The sequence below is a fragment of the Mastigoproctus giganteus genome, chromosome 1, assembly GCF_048544385.1.
Source record: "Mastigoproctus giganteus isolate SK-2022 chromosome 1, ASM4854438v1, whole genome shotgun sequence".
Taxonomy (NCBI): Eukaryota; Metazoa; Arthropoda; class Arachnida; order Uropygi; family Thelyphonidae; genus Mastigoproctus; species Mastigoproctus giganteus.
This window is the reverse complement of record NC_143575.1, coordinates 130880873-130894886: the sequence shown is the minus strand read 5'-3', so window position 1 is coordinate 130894886 and position 14014 is coordinate 130880873. Positions and strand designations below refer to the sequence as shown.

General features: G+C 34.9%; 1 protein-coding gene across 2 annotated transcripts in view; it reads right to left on the bottom strand.

The window, feature by feature from the left end:
• LOC150091139 (tetraspanin-6-like) overlaps nucleotides 1-14014 on the bottom strand; it is a 100000-nt gene that overhangs the window by 56227 nt on the left and 29759 nt on the right. For both annotated transcript variants that reach the window (XM_090382187.1, XM_090382188.1), the window contains exon 3: nucleotides 11055-11243. In XM_090382187.1, coding sequence (XP_090238313.1) covers nucleotides 11055-11243 — 189 coding nt within the window. The remainder of the gene's footprint in view (nucleotides 1-11054; nucleotides 11244-14014) is intronic.

The following is a 14014-nucleotide window of genomic DNA, read 5'->3' as shown; positions in this document are numbered from 1 at the left end:
AGAACAGTTGCCAGAAGCTATGGCCAGAGATGAGACCACAATTTGGACAATAATAAACGTTTCCCCCTATTTTGCATGTTAAAAATAGTTTAGATTGATTAATAATTTCTTTACAACTGTTGAAAGCTTTAATGTAGGCAGAAAATAAAGCTGGAGATTTGGAAACAGGCCAACTGCTATAAGCTACAATGGCTGTTCAATAAAAAAATTATCATAATTTTTAATGAATGACCGTACTGCTTATATTTCTAGCTCAGCTGCAGAATTTAAGACCAAACTAAACTACATCACATAGCCAAGTGCACAGCTGATTCATGCAAACAATGTGACTTTGGCAGTTAGTCAAGATTATGCCTGTTCAGTTTCACCTATGTAACATGCTGCTCTCAAATTTTGCTTCCATCTCAAGAAAACATCAGCCAAAGTATATGTAATGTTACAAGAGGCTTATGTTGAATCTATGCTTCCATATAACACAACTCTCATGCAGTTTTTGAGATGGACATGATACAATCACAAAAACTGGCAGTCCTGGAACACCAACCACTGCTGTTACCACAGAAACCATAAACACTGCTATAATCATGAGAGAAAAGTTTGTATAAAAACTGAAATAGAAATGTTGAAATTAAAATTATCAGTAGGAAGCATGCATTGTATTCTTTATGACCATTTGCATGTGACATGTGTTTGTGCATGCTGGGTTCCAAGACTATTCATACCTGAGCAATAGCAAGTTTAGAAGATTTATTGGAAGCTGCAATGAATGGTTACTGAAGATGGCGAGGTTCTGTACAAGATGATAACAGCAGATTCAGGCATGGCTTCATTTTTTTGACCTAGACAGTACGTCTCTAGATTATTTTGACCCAGACAGAACTATAACATCATTGCCAACAAAAAAAAAAAAAAAAGACCATAACTACACACCAGACTCTGATGAGATCTAATTGATTATATTAAATCAAGACCGCTATTATAGGTCTTGATTTAATATAATCCGCATCATGCAGATTTAGGCAAGACCCTAAATCAGAACTTTCTAAAGAGGGTATTATCACAATACCTTTGGTTTCATGTCATGCCCAAAGGGAATCGCCAAATTTCTTATCATATCAGCATTGTTTTCATTTTGATTTTCTTCTGCTGCATATACTGATTAATTAAAATGCACTTATTAATTAATACATTAGAAAATTCACTACTTATTTCTTCATACATTTCATTTTCAGCAGCAGGTGACTTCTTGTCTCCTCTCTCTCAGCTTTTTTTTTTTTAAACTCAGGCTATAAAACCCATGTACATTAACATAAAGGAACTGATCTTTAAATGATAGGGCAGGTTTGCTCATTTCTCTCACTACTTAATCAGGGGTAGATTACTTTCTTATGATGTATTCTTCCCTTTCTTACTTGCCTGGACATTCTGACCACAGAGAGGAATTTGAATGTGATGAAGGATATATGTCCCGGAATGTGATACCCTTTATACAGGTATATATATATATATATATATATATAGTGGAGCAAGTGTTTTTAAATTGTAGTTATATCTTAATGGAATTATTGTTGTTGTTATTTCGTTTTTAGGAGCATTAGCAACTAAGGCCATATTGCTCCGGGATATGCGGTGGTCATTCCCTGACCTTTCTGCATCCTCCGTATTTGGTGGTGAGGGGCTCGAACCCCGGTCTAGTCAAGAAGCGTGTGCTACACGCACTGCTGCTCCTTCCCACCTGGCTACGGAGGTGCTTAATGGAATTAACCCACTAAGATAACTACTCACTTAGTCATGATTAGGGAAACATTTCACTGTTTCAATAAAAAATATCTCCTTTATTTACTCATGAATCTCTTTGAAGACACTCAGACTCTTGAACCTAATATTCAATTAAGGTAATTTGTGCACCATTTGAAACCTTGCCACTACTAAAAGAAACAAAAAAACAAAAACAAAAAACCAGTATTTGGTTTTTTGTTTTTGTTTTTTTTTTTTGCTGCAAATTCAGATTCTTTATGGTTGAAATTGTCTGCTGAGATGAGGTTTCAAGATTAGTTCCCCCCCCCCAGGTATAGTGCCATTTAAATAAAAACTTAAGCTAACATTTTAATATGTAATATTTATGCAATTGATGTTGACCAACTTGCAATGCTGATCAATATTGCTGACCTCAACACTAAACATTTTAAAATTTGAGACCTGTTTCACCTACTCTTAAATAATTCTTCATTGATTTCAAAACTGAAATTAATCTCTCACACAAGTGTTTCGGACATCACTTTTATTAATAAAAATCACTATTAAGTGGTTAACCACAGCTTCCACTCCAACTTTTTTTTGACTGGTCATGTTTCTTTTAACCAAAAACTGTTCCATTTTAATTTGACACCTACTGATTATCCATATGCATATACATGCAGTATATGTCTTTGTGATACTTCTGAATATTGGGCTCATTATCTTTCATTGTTCCTTCTATTCCAAGTTCAGACTGCAGCTCTTTAACAATACTGGTTTTGTCCAATCTGGTGAAGAAACTAAATTTATTTAAAATTCTGCAAACTAAATTCTGCTTTTCAAATCTGCTCTAATCAAGTTTTTCAACAGTGCAAAATAATCTACTTTTTTAACCTTTTTTGTGATTACCTTTCTGAAACTTAAACACATTTATAAATTCAACATTTACTGAATGTTTATTATCATTATTTATTATGTGTAAAATATGTCATAACTGTCTTTTTATTTTTTGAATATATAGAATATACATACGGTATATTCTGACCCCACATATATACTTCACATTTATTGTATACATTGTTAAATATGTTGTATTGTATTCTCTCATCTAAAAGACTCAGATGAATGTTGAAAGTAAGTATTACCTATGCTTATAAATCTATTGAAATAAATTGATCATCCTTACCTGTTCAGCAGAAAATTTTTTTCTGTGCCTGAAAATGTTATATCAACACTGATGACTTTTTTTTTTTTTTTTTTTTTTTTTAAGATCATTCATCTTTATTCTATATGTTGTAAGTATAAACATTTTGTCAATTTTGATTTTAATCTCTATACATCCTGATTAACTATTTTCATGTTAAAATTATTCGCATTATACTTTAAACAATTTTCACTGAATCATTACATGTAGTTTTACTTTCATCTAACAAATTTTTGTTAGCTCCAATATATCTTGACCCTTTTGAACTTCTGATCAACTGTTGATCTTATGTTCGTTGAATTAAGTATGTTATATCAAGGTATTTGGTTTAGATCTTTGTATGGTCTTTTATGACTGAACTCAAACAGACAAATTAGTCTATAATTTTTAAGACAATTAAAATTATCATGACAATATTGTATAAAATGATATTGTTACTTTATACCACTTTATTCTCATATTTACGAGTCAGTATGTCTATAAGTTAAACAAAAAATTGTACTTTTATATTTTAATTTTTTTGGCTTATTTTTATAGTTGTTTTACCATTTCATTTATACTATAACATTTCATAATTTTAATAGGTTAATATGCTCTAGTTCCTTTTTCTTCCCCTCCCCCTTTTTTTCCTGGTGATCCCTGTTTGAGCCACTGGGACCTGAAATTCTTTCCTCCTTTTTCTCTTTTTTTTTTTGCTGATACCCACTGGTATATCCTGTCCATGGGCAGTTAAACATAGTAGAGGCCTGGCTCCTCATGGCAGTGATCGCCACTAGTAAGCAGCTTTCCTGATGATCACTGCTTTCTGATGGCACAGAAGGAAGACCACATAACCAATATACTCCACACAGACAACATTATGCATACACATTGGCCTTTTTTACAGAGGGTTGCAGCACAGTGTGCATGTGGCAGAGTTTAACTGTAGTTCCCTGTGCAACACACATTAGATAAACTCCAAGCAGCAGGCCATATCCTTATAATCAATATATAACGCATCTATAACTTCCAAAAACAAGCAGTAAATCACGTAGTACACAGATTTTAATACCTTTTTGTTCATAAAGGTTTTGCCATCTTCAAATTACATTTCTTCTTTACTCTTTTGCAAAATCAAATTTTGAAAAAGAGTAAAGAAAAATTAACATTCTCAGGAGCTCCTGAGAATGTTAACTTTTTTTTTGCTTGCTAAATTAAAGCTGTGCATAGCAAAATATGGCACACTTGCTCCTCTAGAGAAATTTAGCTCAATTATACAGGGTCAGGCAAAAACAATTACCAATTTTAAAAATGGTCACATTTCACAGTGGAGACATTTCAGTTTGCATCCTGGAGTAGTAGTAACAAGAAATGATAAAATGATGCAAGAGAACAAGCTTAAAAAGCATCAGCTTTCTTCAAACTGCCTCCTTCCACAACAATAGGTGGACATTTGTTCCAACAATCAACCACCCACTGGCCAAAGGCAAATCTGCCATCATCCTTCCTCAATTTAAATTTATGCCACCCTTGTGCATAGTCTCAGCAAGAGGAAGAATCTGATCAGCACTGAGGTTGCTCAAGCCTTAAACACTTCAATCAAGTCACCTCACAGGTGTCTAAGTCTCCAGACACTGCAATTTGCAGAACTAAAGCCTTTCTTGGTATGAGCACCTCCTTTGTACCCCTCACTAATCTCATTCTGCTTCTCTGTACCTATTCCAGTATGGGATAATTACCTCCTTATCTCTGCTAGCAAAATTCTTGTATATATCACTGACAAAAATCCCATGAGCTGTCCTGGCAGCCCTGAACTGCTCACAGAACTTCTATTTGATTGAAAAATTTTCATTTTCCACTATGTGATTCTGTTGGGTCTCTGCTTCAGTATGGTGTGGGGTCCATTCCCTCAAATTGTGTTATCGCCTTCTTCCAATCATCTTCTATTCTGGATATCCTGACCTCATCTACTTGCACTTCAGCTGCTCTGGGTTGAATTTCTTCCTGCTCTTCCTCCTCTGGTTCAATGCTATTCATATTTTTTGTTCTTTGTAGTTGGTTGCTCACATTTTGCTTGATTTTTTTCAAGATTGCAGGAGCTATCAGGTTCTTTGTGACAAACCTGATAGAATATGTGCTACATATGCTATCAGTTTCTGCTATTCACTGTTCAGTGACCTGAACAGGTAGGAATCATTCCCACCACTCAGCATGCAGTTTCACCCATTACATTTTCATATCAGGGTCTAGCTTGATTACTTTGTAGTATGTTCTCATGATGAACATATTCATTTCAATGTTCCACATTGAAATGAATGTGGAAGAATGAATGAATTCTTCTTCACCCATCTTTGTGGCTGGTTACTATTATTATTGTTACTCTTGGTTAAGGAATTCTCTTATTATCCAACAGACATACAGGATGACAGCTTTCTGAAATTCCATGTAAGCATTCTCTGGTAGGCCTATTGAGTTAGCCATTTCCTTCTCATTGATGACAGTTATGTCTGGTCTCTTGTACAGGATAGTCTTGTTCATTATTATGGCATGGTTCCAGTATAATCTGGAAGTAAGGATCTCTAGTACAGCCTGGGGCTTGTACTTGTAATACAGTAAACTTTCATTGATCAGCTGGTATTTTTTCAATAGCTTCTGATGTATTATTCTAGCAACCTGGTCATGTCTGTGAGTGCACTCCATCTAGGTGACACTTCTGGAGTAATGTGCTGGATTAGTCTTTATGGAGATCATTGTAATGTATGCCATGGAGTGTCTTCTTCGCCTGTCTTTGTTTCTTCTGTCTGCGAGTGTGGCTCTTTGTTGAGGTTCAGTTTTGTGTGCCATTTGTCTATTCTTATGGCTTGACAGATTGGTGCTGCATTTTCCCTGCAGATAATCCTGCAAGTTCTTAAATCTCCTCCTCTTGTTCAATGAGATCAGTCAATCCCTTCTCTCTTTTATGGGATATGGTCAGTCTCTCGATGGTCAACTTCAGGTGGCTGTTGGCTTATTATTATTGTTGTGAAAAATAAATAAACACTATCTGTTGTGCAAAAGATGTAAAATTATCTTTCACAGCAGATATGCTAGTGCTTTTACAAATATAGTAGCCTTCCCTATCAAAGAGAACAGAGGTGGGGGAAAGTTAATAGGCCACCATGTTTTGGATTAAAGGTGAGAGAAGCTATATTTCAAAAGGTATAGAGAATTCAATCATAAGAGGAGATGTCTAGTCTGAAACAGGAGCATGTATTTTTTAAGTTTAAAAATACAAATGCAGTAACCTCACAACAAGAATCCTGCTCTCTTATGATCTCAAAGCAAAAAAAAAGCAGAACCACAAAAAATTTAATATTAACCAACAAAAACTGTCATTAATACACTTCCACAGCAGACCATAATGATTACACAGTTCAACTTAAAATATGTTAGGAATATGCTATTGGAATGTGCCATTGGCTTTAATGCTATTGTTATAGTTAACAATTACACATTCCTCGACTTATGTAAGCTCGAGTTACATAACTTCGGAATTACATAAATTTTTTTTCACTCAATTTTTTTTTTAGGATTGTAAAATTTAAAACAGTAAAAAAAAAAAAAAAAAAAATTAGCAATCAATAACAACGAACATGGCATGCACAAATTTCACAAGTGAGAAATGAAGTATAAAGTAAGACGCTTAAAAAATAGGAATGAAGAGAAGATACAGAAAATTTTTTTTTTTTTTTATATGACTGAAGATTTCAGTGAAGGAGACATTTTACTATAATAACGTAAAAAACCTGCAGAATTCCAACTATCGGTATTAATGCAAATACAATAAGATCCAGTTTACTACCCATTTATATCGATTGCATTAACAGAAATCGGAAACTGCAAATTGTTTTATGGTAGTGACCTCCAAAATGTGCTTTAGTAAAATGTGAGCATGTGTGAAATAAGTGTGTTTCTGCCTTCACCCTGTGAAGAAGTTCTTTACAGAAAACTTCATTTTGACCGTTATCATGGTGCCAACAAAAATTGTTGGCACAATTATTTCCCAACACCCAAATTAAAATGAATTCCTTACTGAATCCTAAACAGGTAGAGTTCTGAGAATTTCTGCCTGGAATAACAGTACATTAGACACTGTACAGAAACCTCAAGGTTGGAAACTAATTGTTGTAGGATTTACTAAATAGCAGATAAATGTTTAAGAAACAAAAACCTATCACAATCCTATTCTTAGAATTCATCATCTCATCACGAAATGTGTAGTTAGAAACTAAGTTTTCAACCAATGGCAAACCACGGTAATTCTTTCCTTTCTAGACATGCAGATTTCAGTGGCCAGAATAAGAACTACAATATACCAATGAGCCAAAACATTAACCACCTACCTAATATGATGTTAGTCCTCCATGTGCAGCCAAAACAGCTCGTACCCAGCAAGGCATGGATGCTACAAGATTTGTAAATGTCTTGTGGTATCTGGTACCAACACATAACCAGCAGATCCTTTAACTCCTGTAAGGTCTGTGGTTGAGATGCTGCATATCGCAGTTGCTGATCCAACACAAACCACAGATGCTCAATGGGATTGATGTCTGGGTGATTTGGAGGCCAGGGCAATACCTGGAAGTCTGCCTCATGTTCTGCAAACCAGTCTCGAACAATCCCGGCGGTGTGGTATGGCACATTATCCTGCTGAAAGACAGCACCACCAGGGGAAGACTGTTGCCATGAAAGGATACCTGGTCAGCAATGATGCTTAGGTAGGTGGTAGACATCAGAGTGCCCGACACATGAATGACTGGACCCAGGGTAACCCAACAGAACAATCACCCAAAGCATGACACTGGCACCACCGGCTTGTTTTCGTCCCATGGTGCATCCAGGCACCATCACTTCCCCAGGTAAACGACATACACATACAGTCATCTATGTGGTGCAACAAGAAACATGATTCATCAGACCAGATGACCTTCTTCCAAATCACTCAAGGTCCAGTTTCGAAGCTTGCGTGCCCATTATAGATGCTGTCGCCAGTGAACTGTGGTTAGCATGGGCACTCTGAGCAACCCCATTTTCAGCAGGGTTCAATGTACTGAGTGTTGTGACACATTACTCCCATCACCAGCATTCCAATTACCGATCACAATTGCCCTTCTGTTACCACACACCATCTGGGAGAACTTTCACTCACCTTCAGCACCAATGAGCCGTGGTCATCCAACACCTCGCTGGCGGTTCATGGGTTTCTCCTCCTCGGATCCCTTTTGGTAGGTACTAACCAGGGCTGACCATGGTTAGTACCTACCAAAAGTGATCCGAGCACCCCACCAACCTTGCCATTTCGGATATGCTCTGACCCAGTTGTCTGGCCATTACAATTTGGCCTTTGTCAAACTCGCTTACGTCCGCTGCCTTTTCCATCTGGGAAAAAAAAAAAAAAAAAGTAACACTGATTAACGAAGCTCAGTATCAGGTGTTTTTTATACTGTCCCACGCACATGCTGTAGTTCACCTGCAGTTGCTTCGATTTGCATAACGACTCGCTGGTCATAATGTTTTGTCTCGTCGGTGTATGTTTTTAAAACATACAAAGATGTTATGGATGCTCAGCTTTAATTTTTGAGGACTTCAGGAGAATTAGATTTAATATTGGAATCATTTTAGTAGCATCTTACTCTCAGCGGTACTGCTGGAGATAAGACAAGCAAAAACTGATGAGAAATGACTATCACAGTTAAGAACAGGGATAAGGATTTCTTCTCATATGCAAATACGAGAAGGAAAACAATAAATCCAACAGGTTCCTTAACTGGTTGCAATGGAAGTTCAATAGAAAGACCAGCAGAAATTCTGATAAGCTGAACAGGTACACCAACAATATTTACAATAGAAGGCAAGCTTGAAACTCTGGACAATGTTAAGGTACCGGATACATATAAAATAAGTGGCAATTTCAGACAAGTACTTGTTACAAAAGCTACTGAAATTAAAAGAGAGCAAGGTGCCAGGGCAATATGGTATATATTTGATTGTAATTAATTATTCAGTTGTAAGTGTATCAAACTGTTTGGAATGTTAATGAGAGCATCACTGGACTCTAGGAAGATTCCCTTGTACTGAAAGTGATAATTTCTCCCCAATCCACAAAGGTGATGCTAAAGGGGAAGTGGGTAACTATAAGCCAATGAGTTTGACTGTGATTCAGGACCATCTCAACAATGGTATCTTAAATAAAGATATCTGGATCAACAAAATCCCAGCACAGGTTCATTAAGGGGAGATTATGTCTGACCAATATGGTAAATTACTTTACTATGCTATAGTCGTTAAGCAGTTGGATGCAAGTAACAATTCTGACATAATTATCTAAACTTCAGTAAAGCTTTTGATACTGTCACTCTGTTAACAAATGCTTTTGTTAAAGTATTCAGCAAACCTGAAAGGGCAACCAAACCACCCAACTTGGAATGGAGACTTTTCTATCCAAAATTGGAAACTTTTACAGAGTTTACCCACCTATAAACCCATTTAAATAGAACTGGATGATTACCTTGTGGGAATGGGAATAATGAATACTGTTTTATTTCAATTATTATATTATTAATTTATTTTTGTCTGAAACAGAAAAATTTACTTTCTTGCATCATTTGGCATTACAACTAATCCTAATACAAACTGATAAACAACTCTCATCATCTGGTGCAATATCACCACTTTGGTTATTAGAGGATAAATTTGGAAAAACCCTTGTTTAGTCTACAGGCCAGAACTCCAACAACACAATGTCTTCCATCACACAGAATGAGCAATATCTTTTGAAGTTACAATGAGCATCATGAGGAGTTCCAATCATATTGAAATGGGCACACATCCAAATTTCCAACTTCATTTTCTGCCTGCACCAAAGCACTAAATTCTAAAGCATTTATTAATCAATCCAAACTAAATTTTGAACAAATGGTAGTCTACAACCTCTGTTCATTTATATTGCTACCTTTGTTACCTCTGCATCCTCAGCTAAAGACTGACTGGCATCAGCTAAAGATAACTTTTTTTTCCAACACTTGTATCAATGATCTTTGTAAACCACCTCTTACTGCGAGGTAAGCAGTAATTTCAGAATAACATACTAACATATGCGGTACCACACTCAGGTTAGGGGAGAATAAAAGAGCTGGGGTAAAAGTGCAGTCAGACTAAGTTCTCTGATCAGTGCAGACATGCTGCTAGGCAGCTCACAGGGTTTTGTCATTGAAGCACAAGAAATTTTCCAGTAGGTATAAGGAGCTAATTATTCTGCTGTATAAGGCTACAGCTTGAGTACTGCATACAGGGCTAAAAAGCCTCATCTGAGTAAGGATGTGAATCAGTTGTAACATGTGCAGGAAAAAAAGATTAGTGAAGGGAACAAAAGGGTGCTCATGACAAGAAAACTACTTCCATTTCTGGAAATTGCAGCATCTGGGCACCTGCAAGATGATCTGACTGAATCACTTAAGACCTTAAATGGATTAACTAAGCTAAATGTTGATAGCATCTGTCCTCTAGCTCAGACAACACATGAGAGGGAAAAAAAAAAAAAAAACAAGGAAGGATGGTTGCAGGACAGATGTATTAATACTAATACTTGTGATTCACAAATAGTCTTTGTATACTTGAGATACAAGTATCCATAAAATCATGGATTCATTCCAGCATTTATGTGCAGGGTTTATATATTAGATTACTGTCAATGAATGAGAAGGAGTGGGGATAATCTGCATACTTAAGAAACAGATCCCAATGTGTCATCCCAAATAGATATAGTTCTTGGTCTGCCTTACCTGTACTTTCCACATACTATACTGCCCATTTCTTTAACATGCAAGTTGTATAACATGTTATGAGTTGAGATGGTCTTTTAAGGTATTTTTCAGCTGATAATCAATCAATCAATCAATCAATCAATCAATCAATTTTACCAAAAAACAAAAATTTAATTGACAATTTTCTTTTCTATAGCTTGTAATGATAAACTAAATAATTTCCAAAAAAAAAAAATTATAAAAACGCATCAAATATTAATTAAAGAAATTCTCATTAAAATTGTACAAACTTCGGTAAATATAAATACAGATTTATAAATTAAATACCTTACCATATACAGAAGTACTGACTGTCCTTTGACTGTACAGCAACAAGCTAGGAAGCCAACAATTACAATAACAGCCCCAGTGCCAATGAATACATAAGGAACTAAATGATTATAATTTGATGATAACTCCAGAAACTGATGAAGGGATATTTTCATCCATAATCCAAATGACAACAATATAACTCCACTAACCTGAAATATGTTTGTAACGTAAATGAAAATATGAAGACTGAAAATGCTCTAAGAATATTCACAGAATTAAAAATACACACAAAAAAAGTTATACAGCTCCAAAGATATCTACCAGGGTAATATTATCAAATCCAACTAAGACTCCATACTGAAGAATGCTCTTGTATTCTTCATGACAGAATTTCAGCCAATGAATCAATGCCATTAAAAGAAAAAAAAACTTTCAATGGGCTCTGCTTCCACACTGTAATTATAATATACAGGTAGTTCCCGACTTTACGAGTTAATTCATTCCTAGCGCGAGCTTGTAATGCGAAAACTCTTAAAGCAGGAATTTATTTCCCCATAGACAATGTTAAAAATAGGGGTTACGTTCTCAACATTGAAATTAGTTAGCTAATTAGTTTGTTTAAACAATGATTGATTTATCCAAAGAAATGAAAATATAGCCTGTGAAATCAAGCAAATTATGATAAAAAAATTAATTATAACTTAAAAATGGTAAAGAATGTTTATTCTTTATTATCATTGACTAAATGCACACTCTTTGATCACTCTTTACTGGCTCAGCACTCGTTGCACAAGGAGTAGTCTTCTTCAGTAATGCTTCAAGAGGAGCTTGTTTCCAAGATAATCTCTTTTCTTTATAAATTTCAATAGATGCATAAGCACGCACAAATTGCAACTAACATGATTTGTACGTAATAACAAGTTTACAAAGCTTAAAAAAAAAAAAAAAAGGGAAGAGAAGAGAAGAGAAGATTCTGAAAATTTATTTAATGTTTCTTTTATACGATTGCAGATTTCAGTAAAGGGGAAACACATTTCACCATAATATGCAAAAAACCACAATTCCAGTATTGGTATTTTTGCAAATGCAATAACATGGATTATGCTACCAGTTTATAACTGCTTACAGTAACAGAAAAGCCCAATAAACCGGAAAGTGCAAATTGTTTTTATTGTTTTATGGTCATGGTGTCCAGAAATATGCTTTAGAAAAATATCGCGAAGGCATTCAAAATTGATTCTTATAACAGAACATGTGATAATGATGAAAGCGTATGCATTTTTATGATTTGAATTGGTAACTAATACAATTTACACTATAAAAATGACCTTTTAGAGAGTTATATAGCGAAAATTAATTTCTGAGGTCGTGGAATAAATTACTAAAAAACAATGTGTTATTGGGTTCACATTGATATTTTGACGCTACGATGGTCTCTGGAAAGGATTAATATCGTAAAGCGGGGTACACTATATTGTACAGCTACGCGCATGGTTTGAAATGCAGTATTTATGAACGTTTAACGTTCATTTTTTGCAATTAATGTTCATATTTTCGATTTTTTTGATAATTTGGGGGGAAAAAACTCAAACCCGGGAACTACCAGCAATATAATACAATTCATTTCAGAGGTGTGGTCTTCACTTATAGGTAAGCTAAGCTCAATTCAAAAAAAATAATAATATTTACATATATAAAACTTCAGGTTACAATAAATTTATATATAAAGCTTTAGATTAAGTAAAAATTCTTTGTCAAAATCAATCAAAAAAAAAAAAAAAAATTGCCAACCAAGATAGAGAGAGAGAAAAAAAAAAACCCACTGGGAATTAAAAAGTACAACACTTCTCATAATCATTTGTTAACTGTATTTAATTCTATTAAATAGCAATTACAGGACATTATATCATGATTTTTCCACTCAGAGGAGTGGAAAAATAATACAATACACATGCAGTCAAACTTCTCTAGCTTAAACTTGGGGAGGGGGGGGGAAGAGAGAATTAACTTACATCAAATCAGAAGCAGAATTAAAGTGTTTTAACTAGACACATTTCACATACAAAGTGTGGATATAAAATCGCCGGAATGCCTGCAGTAAGACACTGCTGTTGTGACCAACTAAAACACTGCCAATACGTGTGATAATTGTTTCCCCCTCGTCATTAAAGTGATAAAATTTAAATATTTATTGCATCTATCACAAATTTAAAGTGTTTACTTCCATTTTTAGAAGCATAAAAATGACTGAAAAATTTATGGCCTAGTTAAATTGAAGGAAACTCCCACTAAAATTTCATGGGAAACATACAATGCCAAAGGGACGAAACATAAAAAAATAAAGTTCTACAACTTGTTATCACTTGAAGAATGACTATCAAAATCTTGAGAGAAAGACTGGAAATGCATAAAGAGTGTTTACAAAATTTTAATCATAAATGAAGATCTCTGCAAAGATGGCACCAACTTGAGTGCACTAATAACAGGTTTACAACAACTGTTCTGACAAACTTCAAGCAGAACCAAAACCTTCTGGATAATACTATCACAGGACACAAAATATGAATATTTTAGTACAATTCTGTACTAAAGTAGTAATATTTTAGTATCAAAAGGAGGAGCAAACAGTCGAAAGAAATAAATGATCCAAAATCTAAAAAAAGCAAGGAGTAAATCAAAATGAACACCATGCTCATTGCATAAGTAGAAGCAACATTAGTGGCAAATTATGCAAGAAAGCAAGCTTATATAGCATTAGCAAAAAAAAAAAAAAAAAAAATACCTACACACCTCACTCATCCATATCTTCCAAGTATTTGTCTACTACTTCCTTGAATTTATTCAAATCATCCACTTCCACAAAAACAAATAGAAGCCTATTCCAACAATCAACCAGTCATTGGCTGAAAACAAAACTTCCACACATCTATCCTGCAACCATCCTCCCACATAAATTAATGCCCCTCATGTATAAAGTCCC